This window comes from Athalia rosae, chromosome 6, assembly GCF_917208135.1.
Source record: "Athalia rosae chromosome 6, iyAthRosa1.1, whole genome shotgun sequence".
NCBI lineage: Eukaryota > Metazoa > Arthropoda > Insecta > Hymenoptera > Athaliidae > Athalia > Athalia rosae.
Window position 1 is genome coordinate 10,926,860 of NC_064031.1, and position 24,818 is coordinate 10,951,677.

Here is a 24,818-nt window from a genome sequence, read left to right on the forward strand (position 1 = left end):
GAGTTTCGTACTAAAACCTAGCGAAGGACTAATTAGGTAATTTCATCTACACGTGGAATAGGTAAGCGATTCATGATGCCGCGTTATTAAACGACGTTCGCCCCCCCGCACACGTCAAGCAAGTTCGCTCACGATCGGAGTCACTTCGAACCACGTACGACGAGACCTTAGTAACGCGCGATATATATCGGAATTATAATAATTGATTCATTCGAGAAAATTTTCTTTGATCTCGCTCACGTGAGCGAGTAGGTGATAATGAATCTGGGCGAGTGACGTGACGGTGTCTAAAGATGCTCCGGTTTTCATTTTTCTCTTCCCACCCTACCAGCCGTACACGTAAAATGCGCCGAGGGTTATAAATTCGCGAAGCAGTGGGTAGTTTTCCTTGAAAATATGAATTTATATAACTCTACTTTATTTTCGGGTGCTTATTAGTATCGCGATAAACCCATTCCAAGTAGCTCTTGAACAACTCCGGTGATTTAGGCTACGTGCTTCAAAGTACAATAAAATCCACCTCGTTCGCATAACATTAAATTACGAGACTCGGGGAATGTTTAGATCTGCCCAACGGCTCCACTTTCGAGTATGTATAGCTGTATCGAATGATAAAAATCGCGTGAAAATTTTTCGAAAAAAAAAAACTTATCCGCGGCGGCTACGCCGGGCGCACAGAACGCAATTTTTTCTTCATTCATCTTGTCTCGCCCGTCGCACTCTCGTACGGAGTGTTTTCGATATTCCTTGGTCCTCGTGAGACGGAGATGAATATATCCGTATTTCGTGTAGAGCGAGGCCGGGAGAGGCGGATCAAATGGAGACGGCGAGTCAAAAGCGAGCGCGAAGACGACGATATTGGTGAGCGGCAAGAATTTCGCGCGTGCCTGGAAATAGTCTTCGGACTACGCGCGGCTGCCCCAGATTTCGATTCGGCTCGGCTATATACAATGCCGGCGCACGACACACGAAAGTTTTAAAGTCCGAAAATTCGGATATGCTCAACCCTGGATTATAATTAGTATAACCAGTCGCCGTACGATATATGGAAGGAGGGAAGAAAAGCATCGCGCAATCGGAACGGATATTCCTAACCGGTGACGCGAGCGCGATCAAGTTTTTTCGTAACTATAAAATTACTACCATCGAAATACTGCCGAAAGTTTTTTGCCGAACTGAAAACAGAATTTCGTTCATTTTTTTTTTTCTTTTCTTTTTTTTTTCTTCCAACGACACGATAAAAATTTTCAAAATATTTTCCGTATACTTCGTTTTCCTAGACTCTCTACAGGTGATTTGTACCGAACTTTAATTAGCGTGAAATGAAATTTTCTCGCTACTTTGCGCTTATCAATCTTACTTAGGGAGTTCAAATGGAATTAGTCTCCCCACCTATAGGTACCAGGTACGTTACTATACGATTTACATAGAGACGTGATACATAAGGAGATGGAGAAGTGGGGTGGGGTGAAACGGGGAGTGAATACGAGGCGGAACTATAAGGAGAACCGAAAGCATCGAGTGATAGAAACGGAGAGACGCGTCGCGTTCTACCGGGATAAGCTCACTCATAAGTATAATTATAGGCCAGCGCGCGGCGCGCGGCGTTTGCGTAACTTTCGCATCACCCGCGACTCCGTACAACTCACCGCGAAAATAGTAGTTGCCTCAAAAGCGGAAGTGATAATTGCCAAGATTCACACGATAATAATAATGATTAGAGAAATAAAACTTTAAACACTCGTTTCACCGAGCGCGGCTACATTGTCAACGTTATCTGGTCAAAGACCCGGTTTAAAATTGATGCGCGTAAACGGCAACTGCAACGAGAGAATACCTTACCCATCGATTTTGAATCGAAATTGAAATGAAAATCCGAACGCTTTCTCCCGTTCTCTCGGATGCGCGCGTAGAACAGGGGCGGGGGGGGGAACTATTTGCCGAGATCCAGTTCTCCCCTTTTTCTTAGCTGAGATCAGAGTTCTAGGAATGTTTGGTCGTTAGATATAATCCCCTAAGACTACAGCTGAACTCTTAATACGGGATTACACATCTGATGCTCTGCACGATTCGTTGGATAACATAAAACGTCCGTTTCACCCCGTAGCAGATATTATCGTTACAGAAGATGAACATTCGGTCGAATCAGATGCGAACGATTCCACGTGACAAATTTGTGAAAGGTCGCACTTTTTTCATGGTCGATATTTTGGATAATTCATATCGTTTTTTTGGAATGAGAAGCCATAGCGCGAAACAGTGTCGGTGGTGTTGTTATTAAGAGACTTACGGTGGTGGGGGGGGGGAGGGGGGAAGGGGTGCCCCGGAGCGGCGGGGGAATTGAGTTCGTGCCCCGAGTTTCAAGCAACTAAGAAAATCCAGCCCGTGGCGGCTAGGCAAACGTTTGCGACTTCAAACTTGAGCGTCTCTAAAACGCTGCCGGTTGCTCCGACTGTCCCTATCTTCTCCGCGTTTCTCTTCTCCCCTTCTTCCTGATTTCCCACACTCTCCCTTTCCCCGTTCCCTTATGTTCCACTACCTTTTCCTCTCGCGCCGCTATACACCTCGCGGTCCTCGGGCAAAGTTGCCGTCGGTAGACCGGAACTCGTAATACAGGTGTTTGGGGTAAAGTTCCTCCCCCCCTTTTCCGACTATCCGTTACACGTCTTCGGCTTCTGGGTGCTCGCAAGGTTTATTCGGTCAAGAGGAGCGAGCGGAATAGAAAATGGAGATAGGCAAGGAAAAGGCAATTGACAAATTTATCGCCCTTTCCGCGAAGAGAACGCGCGTGGGCGAACCCCCCGCGAATACGCGAGTTTCCCTCTAACAAATCATCTGAAATCGTGTATATACCTACCCCCTATATATCGAAGACGTAATATCTTATATTTTATAACCAGATATGATCGTATTCTCGCCTCGTTTCCTCGTCGAGAAACATATTCTTTATTTCCGCCCGCTTTACTCCTATAATAATGCAGATACGATATAAATACCGCTATCGAAATAAACGTATGATACGTCTTCTGTATAACCCGCATATTTCGTCCACAACCCTCTCTGATTACGATTATTCGCATCCACTTTTCGGGAGGGGGGTGAGTCGGGTGTTCCGAATGGAGAAAAAGCAAAAAAAAAAAAAAAATCCGCAACGACTGAATCGAAAACGCGGCCTGTTTTAATTTTTTCGGCACACATCGCGTGTTCCGCATCTGGCTTCACGGGTATGGAGTATTTCCACCCCTTTTCAGATATGGGTACATAAGCTTCAAACGCAGGAAAGTCCCCGAGTTTGTTTCCTGAGCAAACGCGCCCCATCGGATCAAGGGCGAATGTCGGATATATGAACGCATAAACAAACACACCGAATCTTTTCTCCACCGTTACGCTCGAGCTCCGCATCCATCCCCGTTTATACCACGCGTACCTCATTTCTTTTTTCTTTCTACCTCTTCCACCTATTTCCCTTTATATTTGTCCTTTGAGTTTCTTCCTACATCCGTCTTCGTGTTTACATGCGTTTACATCGACGGCGACACGTATGCGCGAACTTTCGATGAAATTCCGATGACAATTCCGAACGAGCACATCGATGTATACTTACATGACGCGTGTAGTGGGCGTAGGGAAGCACCTGTCGTTATATAAATGTCACGTTCGAGGAACTCCCGTGTCTTTTCTCATCGTCCCCGATAAGATCGTGGCTGATGAAAAAAATTCGGACGATCCCTCCGATCGTTTTGGAATGAAGCGGCGATTTTTTTTTTTTTTTTTTTTTTTTCTGCTGGGACGTCGAGCGCGCAGCCGGGCGCGGCGGTGAAATTCATTCGGTTTTCAGGTTTTCGAAGTTTATGTGGGAATGCGAAAGTTTATCCACCTGTAATCACGTAAGTGGTAATCGTTGAAGTTAGATGGGCGCGATAGCGGGTCGTTCGGACGTGTCTGCTGATAATCGTAGCGAACGAAATTGGCGGTTTTTTACAAAAGACGGCGGCGTGCGAGCCGAGATAACGTTCGCCCCTGTTTCCCGTAACCGTTGCGCGCGATGCTTATACTAATACACTTCCGCTCAACCTCCTCCTCCTCCTCCTCCTCCTCGTCCTCCTCCCCCGCCTCCTACCACGTTATACCTTTCTCTATGTATACCTACCGTTACACATACTCCACAGACATATCTACACGACGAATACCCCTTCGCGATTCCCGGGCAAAAACCACATCAACTCCTCGCGCGAATGCAAATTACTCTCCTTGCTTTCCTCTTTCACCTACCGCCTCCCGCCTACCGCCGCGCGTCCGACGACCCGCGCTTAGAGGCAGATTACGCTCTCGTACCGTTTATTGGCTGGTCCCCCGCACCCCTTCAACCATTGCTTCGCATTTCTCTCCTTTACTTTTTCTACGTACTATCGAAGATATATTATAAATATCTATACGCTGCTACATACAAGCGTGAAAAAATTAGCGCGGAATATTCCATTACACGTAAATTTTGCGAAATTTTTACAACGTATCAATTTTGTTTTTCAATCTTATCATCATCCCCTGTGAATGACGTCGTCGTTGCGAACAACGGCGCGATTATTAGAAATTGTCGGCCGGGTGGTTAACTTCAGGGAGAAATCACCGCATATCAAAGGTGAACTTCTTCTTCTCACCGTTGCCGTAAATTTAATCGACGATGAATTTCGCGGAGGAAAAAGCGATCCGTCTTTCATCGATCGTTAGTCAGAATGACCCGGACTTCCGCAAGCTACTCGTACCGCGGATATATCGCTTGTAGCTATATTTCGTTGACCGGAGAGCGACTGCGGCTTGCATTGAAAATGTTTCAGATAAATACATACGTTCCATGGGTGTGCAGACGTGTATAAGGTACATACGTGGTACATATGTGTACGGGGGGAAAGGCAGATGATGATCCGCATAGAATGTAGCGAGCCCATTGAAATTTGGCAGCGGAGCGATGCCTTTATCGCTATCGCATTGAGCTCGATCTGCCGCCATGAATATGAAAGTTAAAAAAAAGGTAAGGGAAATACGGAGGGTTGGTGTCTCGCTTGTACCGCACAGGTGACCCCGAAGGTGTGACCCCCGGTGACCCTTTATTCGAATGTAATAATCGCGGTATGAATTGAATTCACGTATTTCGTTCCATATATTCACTGGGTCAATCTACGTCGTGCAATTGTGTAAACTTTTTTCTCCCCCTTTCTCCCGAATAAAATAAACTCGAAGCTTTTCCATATTTTCTTTTTGTTTTGCGCTCTTTTTTTCAATTTTATCTTTATCGTTCTAAAAATGGTATATCCTCTGAAATTTTCTTTTCTTTTTTTTTTTTTTCTCGTTTCACCTTCACTAGATTTGTTGTACATAGTGTAGGTACGGTACAAGTTTTCCAAGTAATTGAAAATAAGATGGTCGCTGTGTATACCTATACGAGGACAAGTTTCATTTTGTTGGAAGGGATTCGGTCCAAGTTGAAGGATGCTGCATGATAGCCAACGAGAGGTAGGGGGGGAGGGTTGAACCACCGATGAAAAATTTTCCTATCGAACCATCGGGTTGTGCGAAACACGTCGGCCTTTGGTTGTTTGACCTGAATTTATTTTGTTTTATTTCACTTCACTTTTATACCCTTTGCCGTACGTTATCCTTTTTTTCTTCTTCTCTCTTTTCACTATACACCGATATTAAAAGACGCTATTGTATCCTATTTATGTACGATAGAGAATTCAAGTGAAAGAAACTCTCTTGGAAAAGAACGTTCATGGACGACGACTCGGGACGGTGAAAATATCCAATTCGCCATGTAAAAGGTATACGGCGATGAATTACCTATTTTTTTTTTGCCAAGTTTTACGCGACATTTGGCAAATCGTTCGTCAATTTGTCCAACTCATATGAAAAGCGAGAACGAATTAATGACGACCAAAAATAAAAGAAGTTCATCGATCTTCCCGATATCCGATATACACGGAATTCGTGCGAATTCAACTACGGCGCGAGTGGTTTACAGGTGTTGAGGATGAAACAATGAAAAAATTTCATCCCTTCCGGATTCCTACCTTCCTTCCTTCCTTCCTTCCTTCCTTCCCTCCCTTTTCGGGTAAAGGTATATATATATATATATATATATATATATATACGATTGTAACCGTGAGCCGAAAGTCGAGACATTGAGTCACGTAGGGAAACTAATTCCAAAGTTTAACCCTCGCTACAGGGTACGTACCGTATATGTATACCGTTGATACTGTATATACATCGGGATATAACGCGTGCAGGAATATATGTATACAGCTATGTACGTAAACTCGTACATATATACGTGTACGTGTGTACCTAAATTCGAGGTATATTGGAGTTTAAACGTGTATAACGGGCAGTTTCGATAACTCGCGGAGTTCGCGCCAAACCAAATTCCCTGTTTACGAGCTGTAAGTAGTTCGTCTACAAGGTACCAAAGAACACTAACTACCCCCGCGACGTTCCGAGTGACGATTATGTGAAAAAAAAAAAAAAAAAAAAACCAAAAATTCCAAACACCGCGCGCGATAAAATTATTACAAAAGTTTCACGGTGTCCGGTATGCGGCGGCGACTGGTATTTTTTTTTTTTTCTTTCTCTTTTTTCCATCGTTTTTTCTTCCTCCCATCAGCCGTAGCGGGAATGGTTGAAATTTTGTTAAATTAATTTGAGCGGCGGCGAACAGATATTAATAACGAGGCGAGGTGGTAACACCGGTGCGAATTTTTCGGTATTTCAATATGAAATTTCGTTCAATTTAATGGCACCGCAATGTGTACGGGGTTCCATTTTTGATTGGAATGACAAGTGGGCGTAACACACAGAGGGAGCTATGGCTTCGACGAATATATATTGTTATATTGTCTCCTGTATTATATTTCAGCAGCGTTATTAAACGGTGGCGGTGCAATTTTTCGAGTAGGTACGTAATCGATTTTTGACGATCGATTAAAAGTGGGACGTTTTCAATCGGCGCGGAGTCGGGGCGGTTCCGACTCCGAGTTTAAAATCCGGGCTGGATGTGAGGATCGGAAAACCCCGTTGCAGTAGGTGTACACCGATCCGAGGAATCAAAAGTGTCGAACTATGTCCGTGAAATTTCGTAGTCCAAGCCAGACATTCGTTGACCGCGTAGTCCTAGAGGGTTGGTTTCGGCTTCCCTTCTCGGCGGAGCTTTCGAAAATTCGACTATGCGGTTTTACGAACCGACCTCCAAGATTCTGTATCCCATTTCGCGCGGAGTTGGGGCGCGGTATCGTTATTTGGTTTAACGCCCAACTACCGTGTATATATGCACCTGGATTGATAAAGGGTCCGGGCGTTGTATCAGACACCTAATTGCAATTAATAAGATGGACAAGCCTACGCAACGGAGGTGCTCTGTTTCGGATTGTCTCAAATCCCGTTCACCCAACTCACTGTAATTAGTCGGATAGATCATTCCCGCGCGTAGGTAATTAACCCCATTTACCGATACAAAAATAATAAGATAATCGAAAGACCTTAGAATGGGTAATTAAGGTGGTTCATAGGTGTTTCATACAATTCAGATGAAATTTTTCCAACGCAATATATTTTTGAAGATTCGTCGCGAGTGTTTTTTTCATTCGTATCGCCACTTTTGCATCAGGTTGCAGGTGTCTGTGAGCACTAATTGTATACGTACAATATCTGATCTTTCGACGCCTCATTTTCATTCCATTCAGTTGGGTTATTGGTTACTTTTTTTTTTTTATTCCATTTTTTTCATACAATCCTTCTTTTCTCTACCTCTCAGGTGGTGAAAATCGAATTCATCATGTATTAATTCATAACGTGTAGGGGAATTTCGACAATGAGACTTCATGACGATGAAAGCTACGGTCGCTTAGCACGAGGTCACCTCTTCACCGACCCCAACCCTAAGCCCGACCTCAAGCCCGAGCCTCCCGCGCCCCTCGCTCTTCTGCTCTGTGTGACCCCATTAATTAACACGCCGGCTACCGACGAACGTGACTTTCGGGTTAAGGTAACCGGCTTTATTATTGGCCGTCCTATCGCCGACTCCGAAGCACCGCGGGGGGTTCGATTGTCCGACGGTCTTTGAGGGTGTAATTTTCAAAAGAATTACAACGTCCAACTTATTCGTACGTCCGTCGTTTTTATCCCGTTCGGCGTTGCACGGTGTCAGGTCATACCTGCGCGTGCACCTGGTGCGGGAAAATCGATGTACTCCACCGTCGGATGCAATTTTATGGTATATCTCTTCGATGTACATAGATGGACAGATACCCCCGATATTCGATGAAATTTTATAACGTTGAATGTTTTTTTTCTTCTCCTTCGATTCCTCGTTTTTACAATCACGCTCGTTCCGCACCGATTCGATGTTGTCTTTTCTTTGGTTTTTTCACAAAAGTTGCGATCGTGTAAAATCTAGATCAACGCAACAATTCGAGGTGTGGCGTGAAACGAGAATAGATAAAACTAAAAATAGAAAGATGAGAAGAAAAAACACGGTGAAACGATCGGTGAAACGTTTTCACTGGTATTGTATATCCGGTGGTGTGAGACACGCGATATCGACTGTCGAGACGAGACGAGAACTGAGGGAAAAGACAGAAAAAATTGTATCCTTCAAAAGCGACGACGAAATCACGTTTCACGCGACTCGAATTTTACAGATTTTTTCGCAGGTCGCGGGCGATAATTACCATATTCAACATGTATAATTTATACGTATGTCGAACGTACGCCTCATACACCCACGTGTAGATAGAGGGGCACTCAAGTTTGCGAGCTTGTAGAGAGTTGATACTCTCTACAGAAGGACGAACTGCCTGCGACGTGAGTTTCTTCATTAGCTTCGCTAATGAGGACGAAGCACTCCATTAAGTCGACTGTACGTACCGCGCGACGACGCAGATATGACAACGAGACGCTACGCCACGCCAGGCGTCGAAAGTCTCAAAGAGAATCACCGGGCGGTTCCAAGCGGTAATTCATTTGCGCTCCCGTTTATAATGGAGTGGTAAAAAATCCTCTCTCCCCATCCAGCCTATGGATTCTTCTCGCTACCACACCCGTCGCGGAAATTCAATTTTTCTATTTCACTTTCATCCGCAGCGTACAAAGCTTTACAGCGGGTAAAGTATGTACGTGAAACTGTGAATCAAATTTTTCCACTATCTACCTTCGCCCCGCGTTCACATGCGCCCGCTACGCGGTAGACGATAATTATTTTACCACCCCCACCCACCCCGGTTCACTTACGTCGTTACGCTTTCCGAATAAAAAATACTTTCAAAGAAAACAGTAAAACAAAAATCCACTCGCGTGACCTAATTGAATATAATAGTCCATGTACACCTGTGAAAAGCCATGCGAGCTAAACCGCTGATTGACAAACGAGCGAAAATAGTCGACGAAAAAAATATTCCAACTTACGTACATATATATAACTATTCGACGTCGACTAGTCTTTTTCACGCATGCACCCTTCAATCCATTAAATACTCCGTTAAAAATCCACCGCCGGGATACTCGAGTCCCTCCTATAGCCTGGAAGAAAGGAAGGAAGGAAGGAAGGAAGGTAACAGCAGGTGTTCGAGGCTTCTAATCTATTACGGAAGTTCGGTCAGCTGTTCGACAGGTTTGTTACGGGGAAGTCAGTATTTTATTTTTTATTTTTTTTATTTCTATTTTTTTTTTTTACTTCGGCACACGAACGCGGCGCACCTGTCGTAGTCGATCGGAAGGCCGCCGTTCATTGTCGCGTGCAACGTCGTTCGATTGGGGTGGGAGAAACTAGATTAATATCGAGGGCGGTTTCTCAACGCGAGAGAAGGAAAAGAAATTTTGCCGAGGAATTCGCGTTAAATAGCCCTCGCGGCGGATGTTTAAAATATGTGAATAACTCACCCTCCTCGATTCTGACCACGTAGCAGTTCATGGTCTGGTTACCCTGCGGCGTAGACGTTGCGCGACGTGACGGTTTGAAAGTCAAAGGCTTCGGCTCTGCGAATATCTTTGGCTTCTCCGGTCTAGCCAGCTGCCTTTCGCCTGATGGCCATGCGACTGAAATAAATTCTCCATTAAATTCTTGGTGCGTGGTTAAGGGCTATAACGTGATATGATATAGTTTCACCGCTATAATCCGGAAATACGACAAATGTTTGAGCCGCGTTTTAACGTTACGATGGACTAGCTTCACCTACATAGACGGTAAAAACGAAGAATCTATGGAACGTGCTGTGCTTTAATTACGTGCACTTTCTTTCTTTTTTTTTTTTTCTCATCTCACCGATCGGATTGATATCTAAAATAAAATGCGGGGCTTATCTTCTCGTGAGAAAATCGTTGATTTTTTTGTGGTTTCCAAACTTTGTTTTACCGAAGAATTTTTCGGAAGAGATTTTGTGGCCTAATCACCCGTTTTTTTCTGCGTGATGCGTTTTTTCTATATTATTTCGAGACGGTTCGCGGGATGAGACCGTCAAAATTCGATTTTACACCATTTTTTAAGGACAAGTCTAGGGGGCGTAATATGATGAGAAAAAAAATAATAATAATCATGAGAACCGATGTGTATACGGGGGAGAAACGTGAAATTGTGTATATTCCAATAAATTCGTTCCGTCGAAAACTCTTCTCGGGAGCTTTTCTCAAACAAACTTTTGACGGCGTAGAAATGAGAAGAGGTTCGGCGATCGCGAAATGGTACCTGAGTTGTTGTCGGAGAGCACGAGACAAAGGCAACCATTATTGTTGGGCAGAAGGAGAAATTCCGGATGGAATTGTCCCCGAGATTCATCAATCTCGTTTATGATCTCAAAGAAAAGTGGAGTGAAGTTTATTAGACGATATGGGATTGTAGGTACCGCTTTAATTGAAAAACTGAATTATCAATCCCTGCTGCATATAATATGGCTATGAAATTATATCAAAGCCTTGTTATTCGGTTTTCCGTATCTACCTATTTCCGTACTCCGGTGAGAAATAGAAAGGGGAAGGAAAAAAATCCTTTCATTACGATCCAAACCCGACGTATAGTACCTACAACGGGTGGCTGACGACGACGACGAGAGTTTTCAATCAGCATAAATAGACAGAGGAGATCTTCCGCGGCGCGAGGAACTCTTCGACGGAGAAATTAATCAAATTCATTTAAAACAAGTTAGCTGCAACGAGCTACCCAACATTTAAAACTACTCATCCACTCCTCCTCGTCCCTTCTGCGGAGTTCCTGTACTCCTTTCTCGAGTTCCATCGAGTTTCTTTGGACAATAATGAACTGCATATCAATCTCTGCGAAAGATGCTGCAGCCGACCATGACGCGGAATTGTCGAGAAATATTGAGAGCGGAATAAGGAGGGAAATGCTTGTAAATTGAATTCTAAAGTGAACGGAATGAATCAACAAAGAACAACCAACGACAGTAACAAGAACAACAACAACAACAACGACGACCTAAGAGTGAATCGAATGCACTCGAATGAATACCGATCCAATTCAATCGTCCATATTGTATATTGAAATAAATTTCATGAATTCCACCCACACTGTGCGTAACCTATGTGTACGATCGATGCACGTGCGATTTGTACGCGTGCAGTGCGACCAGTCGAATGTTACGTACGTGTATATATGTATAATAGGGGGTCTTTCGTTCCATCAACCGGACTCTACCTCTCGTGATCGATGCCTCAGACGTTGCGAGAATTTGGATTAATCAGTAGACTGTTGGTATACACCAGACTATTCGCTTCGATTACCCCGATTAATTACCTTGATCTGATCAAAAATGAATAGGCGTCTGAGTAGATCGAAAGCTTCACATATCGACGAGCTAATTGCGTCGCAATGTTTCCAATATTAATGATGTTAGACATCTGTAATATATGAGAGTGAGCGACGTAGATACGTTCGCACGATGAATTGATGTGTTCGTTATACAGCGGCTGAAATAAGTCATGCCGATAAATTTTTACTTTTTCTTTTTAAATTTACCGACGTATTCAAGATTCAACTATTCATTCGATGGGCAAATACTTTTTCACAATAGAAAAGTTTCCTTACCTAATATTCAGATATTTGAAAGGTTACGAGTGCGGAAATAAAGGTAGATTAAATGTCGTTAGTTTTATTGTGAGATCAAATTTCTAGCGAAGAAAAAAAAAAAAAAAAATGAAACGATCAAGAAAAAGAAGAAAACTTCGGTTCCAGGTATGAGGAGATGTTGAGATAATGGATAAATAATTGTAGTCGTATAACCGAAAGGTTGTCCAGAATTTGTGGGTAAGAAAAAAAAAAAAAGAAAAAAAAATAGAAAAACGAGAAAAGGATCCTTGAAGAAACTATAGTGGTTGGATCGATCAGGGAGGGAAGTATGGGTTTGTGAGGGTGGATAGCGAGGTTTGGTGCAATAAAGGTAAAAGTTAGTGGTAGGTCGGAGGTGGGCAAGTAGCTGCTGGTAGTATAATAACGATAAGTTATACGACGTTTGATCAAAAAAGATAAAAGCTTCGTGAACCGAGGGAATCTACGCTTTCCAATTTAGTTACCTCTCGTAAATTGGCCCACCTTCTTATACGGTAATTAACCTTCACTCCGGGTGTATTAAGCCGGCAGAGCAATTTTTCGTGTCCGCAGTTGGAGTCGCTCGATGCTCCAGAAAGACCACTCCATCAATTAAAGGATCGCCTTTTTTTTTTCTCTCCCTTCTTTTATTTTTCTTCCGTTTCCTCGAAGCTCCGCGAAAGCTCGAACGGAACCCACCCGACGTTAAAAGCAAAAATATCCATAAATAATGAATACCCACGAGAAAAAAAAAAAAAATCAAATAATGAACAAATACAAGAATAATAAGAATCATAATTAGCAAGACTAACGGAAAAACGGATGACGATGAATTATTTTCATTCCGAGCAAGTACGTCATCCGTGAAATTTTCAATCGAGTGTCTGAGAATGACGTACTTGCTGAGAATGAATATAATTTTTGACGTTCATTATCGTTGCAGCGGACCCTTCGTTCGCAAGAGGTTGGGAATTACTGATATTATACAACACACATCGGTGTGTCGTTATACTTTGTTCGTCGCTTTTCTTCTCTTCAAGTATCCTCGACGTTTCGCGATACTTGTAACGTGTACGCCTAAATCCGTTGCACGGTAGTACAGTGGGATACGTGTTACGTGAGAAACAAAACTTTGCGGGTTACCACGAACGGATCGGGGGCTGACAATTTCGCGTTGTATTGTACGCATAATAATGGGTCTGTAAATCGAAACTTTTAGCAACGTCCCGAAAGCAACGGAGGAGCGAACGTGACACGGGGGGACCCGATGCTTCGATTCTATAGGCGGGTTTATATACCTATATGTGTGTGTTAGATACGTAGCCACGTGTGTTTCGTTTTCCCTGGTAATTGTAAATTCAAAAGCAATCAGTTCCGTACCAACGAATAATACGCCAGCAACACCGCAACGATCGACCCTACCTGGTTGTATGCCTGTATTATTCCCGTGTATACCAGATATCTCCTTGTTTGCACATATCCCATAATTTTACCCGCAACGGAAATTGATTGTCGGGCTCAAACCGCGGATTTACGCACCTTCCTTTGACCCGCTGTAATATTGCATACGTACAACCTCCGCCGCCCTTGACAAAGGGCCCAAATGAAAATTTGTCCCTTTTCCAAGGAAACATCGAGATTTCGAAGGAACGTACGTACCCACGTGTAGCTCGTCAGAAATACGAAGTTTTCTCTCTACGTAGGACTAGATAAGAGAAACAGCAAAGCGAGGCAGAGAAGAATTTTGAAGTGTTGTAAATTTTATCGGCGAAAGAATCGACATACGTGTTCCGGGGGGGGGGGGGGCGGGGCAGGGGGTGTTAAAACCAAACTCGGGGGCACGATCGGTTGGCTATATATATTTTTAGTGCACTTCACGCGCCGTTTCGAAATTCTATTGACGACGTGAAATCTATTCATCGAAAATACAGTTATAGAGTGAGTTCCAGTTCACGTTTTGTATACAAAATCGAGTTACGATTTGAGTTGTAGATACACGCGTATATGAAGCGTTTTTATGTACGTTCTATTGAATATATCGTTCATTGGCTGTACCACACCCAGCGCGGGAGCATACGAGAGGTGGTGCACACCTGGGTTCGGATGTTGGGAATAATTTTGTTCGCGAGCTACCGTGAAATTTAACGTCGAACCGACGGGGTTATCGAGAACGTTCCTTGGTATCGAAACAAAAAAAAAAAAAACAATAATAACAAAAGCAAAAAACTAATAAATAAAATAACACAAAACAACGAGAGGAAAAAAGACAAAAAGAAAAAAATAACAATTTGTGCGGCTGTATGATACGCCCGGATAAACCGTTGAGTACAGCACGCGCGAGAGACGCGGATCGATGTGGCGAAATATCCACTGAAACGTCAAATTCGTTCAGCTATTATTCCTCTGTATCAATAAAATAAATTTAGGTCCGCTACAGCAGGTCCCTGAAGTCGGGTTTTCGCGAACCCGGCGATTTTTTTCCTCTTTTTTCTTTTTTTGTTTTGTTTTTTTCTCTTTTTCGTTGCCCTCGATCAAAAATGGATATTACGTTCGTGTACATTAACAAATATGTTGTAGAAAAACTGGTTTTTCAGTCTTCCGGCGAATTTTTTTGGATATCATGTACGCGAAAAATAGAGCCAACGGCTGATTTTTCGAAAAGTTAAAACAAATTTCTAACCGACTGTAGCCATAAACTGTGGATACTCATTCGATCCATTTTCACTGTAGGTTCGACTTCAAACCGTCCCTATTTCGATCGTATATAACGCACATATACACACACCCGAGCACATTTACAATACGAGTGGAGACGTGCGTGTGTCCGGTGCAGTAGACAGCGGTGGCAATAGATTTTTCGTTAATAAAATGCTATTAAAAATTTCGTTCGATGCTTTGATCAGGTTTGACGTGTAGATAAGCGCAACGATGGGGTGTACACGTGCGTGGGTACATAAAAATTCGCGTACGGGACACACGAGAACTTTAATTTTACACCGCGCCTGTTCGAAAACAATCGATGCATTTTTTTACACGATGCAAACAAAAAATACAAAAAAAAAAAAGTATTCGCTTTGTGAAGTAATACGACGGGTAAAAGTTGCGCCTACTCTCCTCTCCTCCGAACTCCGTGTGGAAACGATGAAAATTTTCAACGAATAAAGACGAAAACTGATCTATGCTCAAATTTTCTTGACATAGACTTCCGTTTTTTCGTTTTTTTTTTTTTTTACCTCTAATCACGTGGGAAAGAACGATGGAAAAATTTCATCGAATCTTTCGGAACCCCTATGGTTAGGTATGTGTATGGATTACATATTTATACGAATCGACAAAATTTTATAGTACGTATAACTGTACGACGTTCTTTTCGTACCATTTGAAAGAAATATCGTTCCGGAAACTGCGGTCGAATCGCTCCTCCATATACACGTGAGGTATAAGATGAAGAAAAAAAAAGGAAACAGAGGATTGAATCCTAAAAAATTGTTCCAAGTTCCGAAAATTATATACACCAACGACTATCCGGCGAAATGGTGCGTCAAACAAGATGCGTGATATTTATAGGGATACACAGAGAGAGACAAAAACGCGGTGCACGTATCGAGATAGAAATTGGAAATATCGAAACATCAGATTTTTCGTCGATGCGAAACGAATCGCCGGATGAAAATCTTATCTCGATTGTGGAAGACCCGAATAACTAAGATGCAACCATGAACTATAATAAAACGCGTTGAGCACCGTGGTATATACTAAAAGTTTAACGCGTTAAATTTATGACGCGTAACTAGAACACTGAACAAGAAGGGTCTCTCTTCAGTGGGGGGGGGGGGGGGGGGGGTTACGATGGGATGTGCGTTTACTAACCGTAAAGGAACGTATTTTGCATATGAGATATATCCGCGGAGGGATGGCTGGCTGCATCGGAATAGTTTCTCCGCGAAGACAAGTATTGAAGTGAGACTAAAGAAAACTGTTCCTCCATGCGAACGTGGGGAGGGACGGAGACGAGGAAACAGAAGAAGATACGTTGAGGTTGATTTGGGTTTTTGAGATTCGGATGCATACCAACTTTTCCGGCGGTAACTCTATTACACGGCTACAACTTTTCTTCACCTTTTATTCAGCCACTCGACTCCGCTGCAGTATATGTATAGGTATAGCGTGAGCAGAACTCCCGCAGCGGACATCGGAATTGAATTCTCCGTAAAATGGTGGAAGGATTAGCTGCCGGTTGTACAGAGCTTGTTAAGAACGAAAAAGCGGAAAATAGATTTTCCAGTCTTCCATTCGTTCGTCTAGTTTTCGAACGCACAGAGTCTGCGGATGGATTCGATTTCCCGGATTTGTTTCACGTACGGCAAAAATCAAATATGAATCGCGCGCGCTTCGCGTCCGGCGAGCGAATGATATTTTTCAAAAAGGGTAAAAAAAACCCATTGGCAACGGTTCGCTTACATTTCTGTAATTCCCTATCAACGCTGTTCGGATACAGCGCAGCGAGAAAGAAACAATACCTTATACGATCATCGTACGGACTACGTGCACTCCGTTTATCAAATCGCGTGAATTAATTGTGCAATTTGCACGGTTTATTTATATCCTTCGTATAAGTATTGAAGGTAGTTAAAATACTTGACGATAACGAGGAGGGGTATCCACCCCGGCGGGCGGCGGATTACAAAGTTTATTAGTCGAATCAGAAAAGCTTCACGGTGAATTGCGTCAGGGTCTCGTTAATTGATTAAAACATACCGAGCCCAATTTGGCAAAACAGATCCTGCAGAAGCAGAAGTAGAAGTAACAGTAGGAGGGAAGGGAGCTTTCGTTGATCGCGAGCTTTTAGCCGGCTGGTAGCTGGCAACGAATCAAGCTTCAAGTGCCACATAAACGGAATTTATCCGCCGATTTAGCCCCGCTAGAAAAGGTCCCTTACCGAGGAATGATGGTAACATAACGAAATGGCTTTTAACCATGCTGCACTTTGCACTGTATTTTCATCCCTCTTATTCCTCCCCCCTATTTTAAGTCTATTCTATTTTCCGACTATCGACGACGGTGTACCGCTTCTTGGGAACCAGTTCAGAACTCTAACGGCAGTTCACCCGACGTTCATAAACAACTTCGATTATATCGGCGTAGAATGCTCCAGATATTTTCTATACCTCTTGTACCAACATTACCTTCCATTCAATCTCCGAGCACTTCTGCCATTGAGGGGATTCATTTCTGCTGCTACCGCTGCAGCTTCCTCGTTATTATGGCCAGATGAATTCTCATTATTTTTCAGCTTTTAATGGTCCGCGTTTAGCTTCTACTTCCCGTCTCAAGTTCACCGAAAATTAAACCAGGAGAATGAAATCGGCCGATTGGTGGGCTTAAAAATCTGAAACGTTGAATTGACAACTTCAATGACACGGGGGATCTCGCGTAAAAATGTATTTTACCGATCGATCGCTGGGTTTTGTATCGAATATTAAAAGTGCGGGAATACAGGATTCGGAGTATTCGCTGAAATCTTTCAAGGGTCGTTCAACTTCGGATTGAATTTGATGCCCAACGGTGGAGAATAGAACAGAATCGAAGGATATAGAATAGTGAGCGATCTCCTTTGTTCCAAAGAACTAAAGTCTGGGTAGTCCGTATCATTCACGAAGGACGTCTATCGTCATCGGGTAGACGTATAGTTAGCTATGGCTACGTATAAACCCGTCTTGCTATCCTCTGTGTATACGGAGTGTAGGTTCTAATTGAAACGCGAATACAGAGTCGAGGAAGGAGGACGGAACAATGCGGACGACGAAGACGAGACGAAGGGAAAAAACGCGAGCGCGAGAGAGAGAGATGAAGAGGGAGAAAGAGAGAGAGCGAGAGAGAGATATATACATAAAGGAAGATAATGAGATAGTGAATACCGAGTGATGCGATGAAGGACTAGAAGCAAGGTGCGGAACGTAGGTAGGGTTCCCACGTGCAGGTTGCATGTGGGCGCAGTCCGATGTCTGTATATACAAAACTAACACTCGACTCACCGCTCTCTGTGTTCTACGACGCGTGGTTCCGTTCCCACCCGTGTCCGTCGAGGAACTGGCTGAGTGGATGGAAGACGGTTTTGTTATCCAGCCGATTATAGTCTAAGAAAGTTCCATTCCATCGGTAAAGTCCTGCCAGAGACCGACGCGACGTCCGTTTCACCTTCTTGACTTTGTTTACACCGACGCGACGCAGTTACCATTTCTATCCGGCCGACGCGCGACGATTTGATTTACGAAAAACGTCGTTTCAACGCTGGGAGTTTTGGGAAAATTGTATTCTTATTTTTGAAACGTTTATCGGACAAAGGGGTGCTCGTTACACACGGGCGGAATTTCACCGTGAAATTTGAGTAAATCGACGTAACGTAATTACCCGATTACTATCGTACGAAGACGGAGTCGATAGCCCGACGAGAGCGGGTGCGCTCTGCCATAACGCGATGACCTCCTGCACCGACGTTGGCTAATAGCCAATGTTTACCAGAAGTCAACGTTATGAAATGCGCGCCAAAAGCTATTACAGCCAAGAGCTTTCGATTGCGCTTGGTTTAACGCACGTCTACCACTGCTGCTGCTGTTGCTACTGCTGCTGCCGCTGCTGTTTCTTTCGCTCCTGCAGCGACCTGGGACACTTATTATTTTACCCTGTTACGATGAGAGGTGAAAAAAGAACGTCCGTTGGGATGCGGGAATCGACTGTTGTAAGAACGGCAAATCGATCACGAATGGAAATAGGCGTGAAAGTAAAGAGGAAAAAAACATATCGACGGTATCGTTGACAAAAATCATGAAATTTAAGCAGAGGCATATTTGGATAAAAAAGTAATATTTCTGCTTCGCAATCGGACGTGAAATTCGAAGATTTTGGAGAACCAATTACGTTCGGGATGATCAAATATCAAAGTTGATTATACGGGTACAAAGAGAAGGCATATAGACGGTGTGTAACTAACAATGTATACGATACGCACGATATAATGCGTAAGTAGTAACACGCGTTTACGTGCGGCTGACGGATTAATTATAGACTGTTAATGGTAATCATTCGTAATAAGCGTAGCGCTGGGGATGCTTTCACGTTAATTGAACAGATCTGTATGCCAGCGCGAACTGTCGTCCCTTGTAAGCTTAGGCTCTTCGTCAACCCGGAATATTCACATTCGAAACTACCGTATAACCATTCTCGATATTACAGGGACCCGCGCGCAACTGATTCGATAGTGACGTACAAACTGTCTGTAATTTCATAATGCGGAAACACGATTGCCGATGTACGTCAGAAAATCTCATCGACAACGATCATTTTAGCGGAGATATTTGCCGGTTGACGATTTTCACGGGAAAATAAGAATCGCGCTCGACACTTTTTCTTTTCTTTTATCTTTTCTAATTACTTTTGGACGCGTGCGTCGCACGATCGATGCGCGTGTAAAGACCGGAAGGCGACGAAGTAGAATAAAATATATTCGTTTAGGTCACGAGAAGGGTGTAGGAAGATGACAAAAAAAAAAAAAAAAAAAATAGAAAAATAAAAAGAAAAAGAAAGAGGTAGAGCGGGGGATGGCACTCCATAAAATCCGATACAGTAATAAATGAGAGCTCTTATCGAGGATGAGGCTACTGGCTATATAACTCGCACGAGTACCCACCCCTGCACCCTGGAAGGGATGAATGTTGCATATATTTCACATTCAGGTCCCTTTTTGCCTCCGCCATGACACGTAGACACCCCCCGCCCCTCGGCAACGGTCGCCCGGCTCGTCCTGTAAAAGCACACCCCGTTTCAGCTATCGAATCAATTCAACTCACTACTCTTTCACCTCTTTTAACCACGTATGTGTTTGAGATATATAGAACGCGAAGCGGCGCCCGGTTCTTTCCTCTATCCCAAAAATAAGATATTTCGCTCTTTTTGTCATCCTCGAAAAAAGGGAAGGATGAATTACGTGTAATTTCAGACATAAAATGTGTAACGCATGGCAGCGATTCCATTTTGTTGAAGAAAATCGACCAACTCTGTTGATAAGTTTTATTCCCCCGGAATAAAATGGAACAAGGTTGTTTCGGTGCAAAATCTGAATTCGTCCGTAGGTATTTTTAGAAAATATAAACAACCGTTAGCGCGATACAGAATAGGTAGACTAAAGTTTCAAAAGTTTCTTACCAGATACATCGGAAAGTATGCATACCGGCTGTATACTATATTATTGCACACTGTGTATATTATATAGATTGAAATTCCTCTCAGTCGCGTATAACGTCAAGTATAATCGAACCGATGCATCGATCGTATTTTTTCTAATTCGGAGTAAAACAAAAAAAAAGTGATATTCACGAAGAAGCAATCACTCGCCTCGCGTATATCGTCGCTCTGAAAAGATATGGTATGCGATCAGCTTGATAAATCATGTTATAGTAGCGCGCACAGTTTTCTGCTTGGAATCTATAAAAATATCAGAAATTGTTTTACACTCACTCAGAGAGTACGGCGAAGCATCGTGGGCTCAAACAGCGACGGTTGATAATAAATTATTAAGTATGTACAGTGTCCCCGCTTTCGCCGGGAGTTTACTACCCCCGGTGTATTATATACACGTGGCGGTCTACCACGATTATAAATACTTGAGCTCTACGTAGGGATAGTCGATAATTCGAAAGATCGTTAGTAATAATAATGCAAGCGTATTTAAGCTTATTGAGCTCGGTGTATACGTACGTACGTAGAACGTCGCTATACACGTCAACCTCGTAATGCGAAAGGCTGTTAAGAATACCTAGTGGTGTAATAATTATATAATCTAATGTTCCGTAACATCCCGAAGAAAACTCCGATAATAATCGTCATCGCCTGGGCAGCGTTATTTTCTACATTTATGAAAAATCTGTAAATACCCGGAAGTCATTATTTTCCTCTTCCCTTCCGGATTTTATTTCGCAACGCGAATCGCGACATTACACATCGCGTATTCCGTTCGTTCGGTCGGCCCGGGGTCTCGTCACGTGTATTTTTATAGATATACGCGGGGCATAAGTTATGCGACGAAATATTGACTTATGTAATCGGTTATAGATCGTATTGAAACGGGGTTAGTATTACGGGAAGCACCGGTGCCGAGGCTCGGCTTTGTCGAGCGATGACATAGACGTTGGACCCCACCCGCTCGTAACCAAGGGGATGCCACAACCGGCGATAATAGCAACGTTAGAGAGTAGCACCGGCAGCTATGTCGTGGCCGTGGCATAGCGCCAATATTAGCGATACGGAAATAGCTATGGAAGCCTGCCCGACTAGACGCCTCGCTATCATTTTTCCCCCCCAGTATTTCAGGCGTTAGAAAATCCGCGGATAACCCCGGTCGGCGCCACCGTCAAAATTCGCGACGATAACAGCGATTGACGCGTGTCGAAATTCGATAGAACGAACAGAACAGAACAGAAAAAAAACAAAAAAAACAAACAAACAAATACGAAAAACTTCCGAGTTCTAGAAAATTATTATCAGCGAATTTCGCGCCGAAGTGATTCGGTCCAGCGGATCCGATGGGGTGGATTTATCGCGCTCGACTCGGTAGGGGTGTCTTTAGCCCGAATACCGTGTATACTCCGTTGTTGTCGACCGTTGAAGTGCGTCAGGAGATTCCGTTGGATATAGGATCCGTTCTACAGCCTCGCAAATGATACCTCGTACCTCCGGACCTCTACGGGCACTCCGCGTCGCGATGGTCTGTCGGTCGTCAAAATAGCCCCGAGCATGTTGAATATCGTTGAACAAAACGGGAAAAAAAAATAAAACCGAAATGAAATCCTCATCAGGGATACAAGAGCGGTGGCGACGACGGTGGTTGAATTTGGGGTGATTCGGTGGTTGGATGTTTCGTGTTTGGTAGCTTGAATTTCTCTCTTCAGTTGGCAGAGCTTAATTGGAAGGAAATGGGCGGCAGGCGTTGCTGATGTAATCTTAACCGTAAGATTCCCTCGGGGGAAAAAAGAGATTCGGGACTTATCCTTCGGTATTTCAGAGACTCCGAAATAAATCGTAGTCGAACGGAACGACGGAGACGGAGAAAGAGTCAGCTTTTAATTCTTTCCAGTTCGAAGGAATGAAACAAAAATCAGAAGGGAAGCAGTGCACTAAAACCGCGCGTCCTTCGTTATTCACGATTTTCAATCGAGAGGTGGAATGCTGGATATCGGCATGAGATTATTATATTTTTCATTAATTTTCGTTCGACTATGTTCCTTTCTTTTATTTTTTTGTTCGTAGTTCGCACGAATATCCGTTTCAAGTTTCAGCCCCAGATTAAATCCCGGGCAAAACCAACGATGACGACGACCGCACCATCTCCCGCAGGTTCCCGCGGGTTGAGTAGGATCCGTTTATTCCTGGGCGTGTCTCAAAAGTCGTAAATCACCCGTTAAATCACTCGCCGATCCTTGACGAGTCCTTTAAATCGTCGAACCACTTTGAAAATTCTCGGTATACCGTGGGATTATACAATTCTCCTCTTTTTCTTTGCGTATATTGCGTGATGAAATTTAAAGAAATTTTTATACGAAAATCGTACGAACCTCGTTCGAAGCACCCCACGTGTACCTACTGATGTACATCCACACAAGCGTCGCGTCGGAAGTACGAAGTGTATAAATTCTATGAAATTCAGTCCTACGACGTATCAAGTATTCCGTGTAACGATATAATTTAGTGAAAACGAACCCCTTCGCTCCCATATGATATAAGGTTCGCATAAGGCAAACTTGTTAGCGTATCTACAAACGTTCGCATTATCAATTTGGTTCGAAACTTGGGGGGGAGGGGGGGGCGCGTTGCCGCCTCACTGTTTGAATCACGACGTAGATAGGGATGAGTAAAACAAATAGAAGCCGGTTACAGTCAGACTTAGATGAGAAAGTATATACACGTATACGTATATACTCGGAACGTTACGCTTGCAGGGTAAAGTTTGAGCCATCTTACAAACTGAAGCTCAACCCTCGCTCCCCCGGCCCGCAAAACTCTCCGTATATTTCTTGCAATTTCCAACCCCCGGGCCCCCTCCCCCTCCCCCTCACGCCAACTCGTCCTCCTCATCTTCAACTCGCTTCAGATGCCGTAACTTTAACGTGTTAATAATTAATTGACGGTCTATGGAGACTTCACCCACCTATATAAATACATATACGTGGATATTCTATAAATACACACACGGAATTCACCCCTTTGCAAACCCTTCACATGACGACGAACAGTTCTGTAGTTCGAAATGCGTTATATATAATATACAATAGTTTAATGACTATATTATACATGGCCATGTACGTACGTAGAAAATTTTTCCATATAAGCTACGAAAATTTGTCGATTTTGATTATTTCCCGTTGATCGAGTTGCATAATTATCGTTTCAAGGTGATCGGATTTTATTTTAGCATATTCTACTTCGTACGCAAGAAATATTGTATATTCCATACATACCGGTACGGAGAGGCGAACGACTAGAAAAAGATTCGTAGAAGATTATAAGCGATGTGGGGTGAGAGATGGTTAAAAAGATGGGGGGTGGGGTTGGGGCGGCACACGTATACGGGAAATATCTAGAGACATGTTAGATATACAGAGAGAAGAAAAGAGTGGATATTTCAAACGACCTTCCATACCCCCGGGCACGGTGGGTTTTGCATTCTTGTTTGCTGAGTCGTACCTTTTATGTGTTATTTTCCGCCAATTCCCAAAGCCATATCCTTTCCCAGATGTATGTACGTAAATATATAGGCATTCGTACGTATGCAGCTGTACATAGAGATTCACGCATGGAATACACACACACGCGTACACACACACACACGCGTGTAACTACTATCGGTTTGTGCGCGAATAAACTATACGTACATATATGTATATGTATATTATACCGTATATTTATGAAGAGAAAACCTTTCGAACGTTCACTCATATCTATTTCTATTTGTGTACGACGATACATAGGTACACCGCACGTATACGTAGCAAGGCGTACAACACGGTGTACGTGTTGTACACGTATGTGTAACCGCAGGAAAATCCTGCAGCAGCTATACCGCGAGCTACCCCTCAGGTGAATAAATGGGAGGAACGGAGTCACCGCCGTGTACACCAAAGAGACGCGCATACACCGGTTTGGCCGAACATAGGCGAGTCGTATTGTATCTAGAGTCAATCAACCCCCTCTGGACTTTGGTTATAGTACATTATATATCGTACAGACACTGCTTTGAGGGCGGCGCGTTTCGCCGAGTGATTTGATCGATCATATCTATATGCAAATGACGCGCGTGTGCGGAAGTAGTTTCCGTACTCCGCAATAACGATATATATATATATATATATTCATTATCGAGTATCGCTTTGAGAAATTAGTAGAGAAAGTATATTTCGTCGATTTTTAGGGTATTTTTTTTTTTTTTTTTTTGATTGGAACGTAACGGTGAATCTGCAAATAATTTTGGGGGGAAATTTAGCGAGTGAAATTGACTAATTTGAATAGTCAGTCGTTCACTCCGTTCTTCCAGGTGTGCCCGATAACAATGCGCGTGCATATACATTGCTTGTAATGAACGAATGAACGAATGAGCGAACGAACGACTCGGCGAACGGTTGAACTACACGTCAACTACACCGTATGTATGTACATATACCTTTCTTCTGACCTGATTCTC

The 24,818-nt window shown here is 43.3% G+C and overlaps 2 protein-coding genes across 7 annotated transcripts in view; one reads left to right on the top strand and one right to left on the bottom strand.

Annotated features, from left to right (window-relative positions):
* LOC112695047 overlaps window positions 1–17,404 on the bottom strand; it is a 30,750-nt gene extending 13,346 nt beyond the window's left edge. Inside the window, exons 1-2 of the mRNA XM_048656870.1 lie at window positions 17,275–17,404; window positions 9,931–10,086 (exon numbers count right to left, since the gene is read on the bottom strand). Coding sequence (XP_048512827.1) covers window positions 9,931–10,086; window positions 17,275–17,281 — 163 coding nt within the window. The 5' untranslated portion in view covers window positions 17,282–17,404. The remainder of the gene's footprint in view (window positions 1–9,930; window positions 10,087–17,274) is intronic.
* LOC105685017 (hemicentin-1) overlaps window positions 1–24,818 on the top strand; it is a 131,590-nt gene that overhangs the window by 4,113 nt on the left and 102,659 nt on the right. The window lies entirely within an intron of this gene.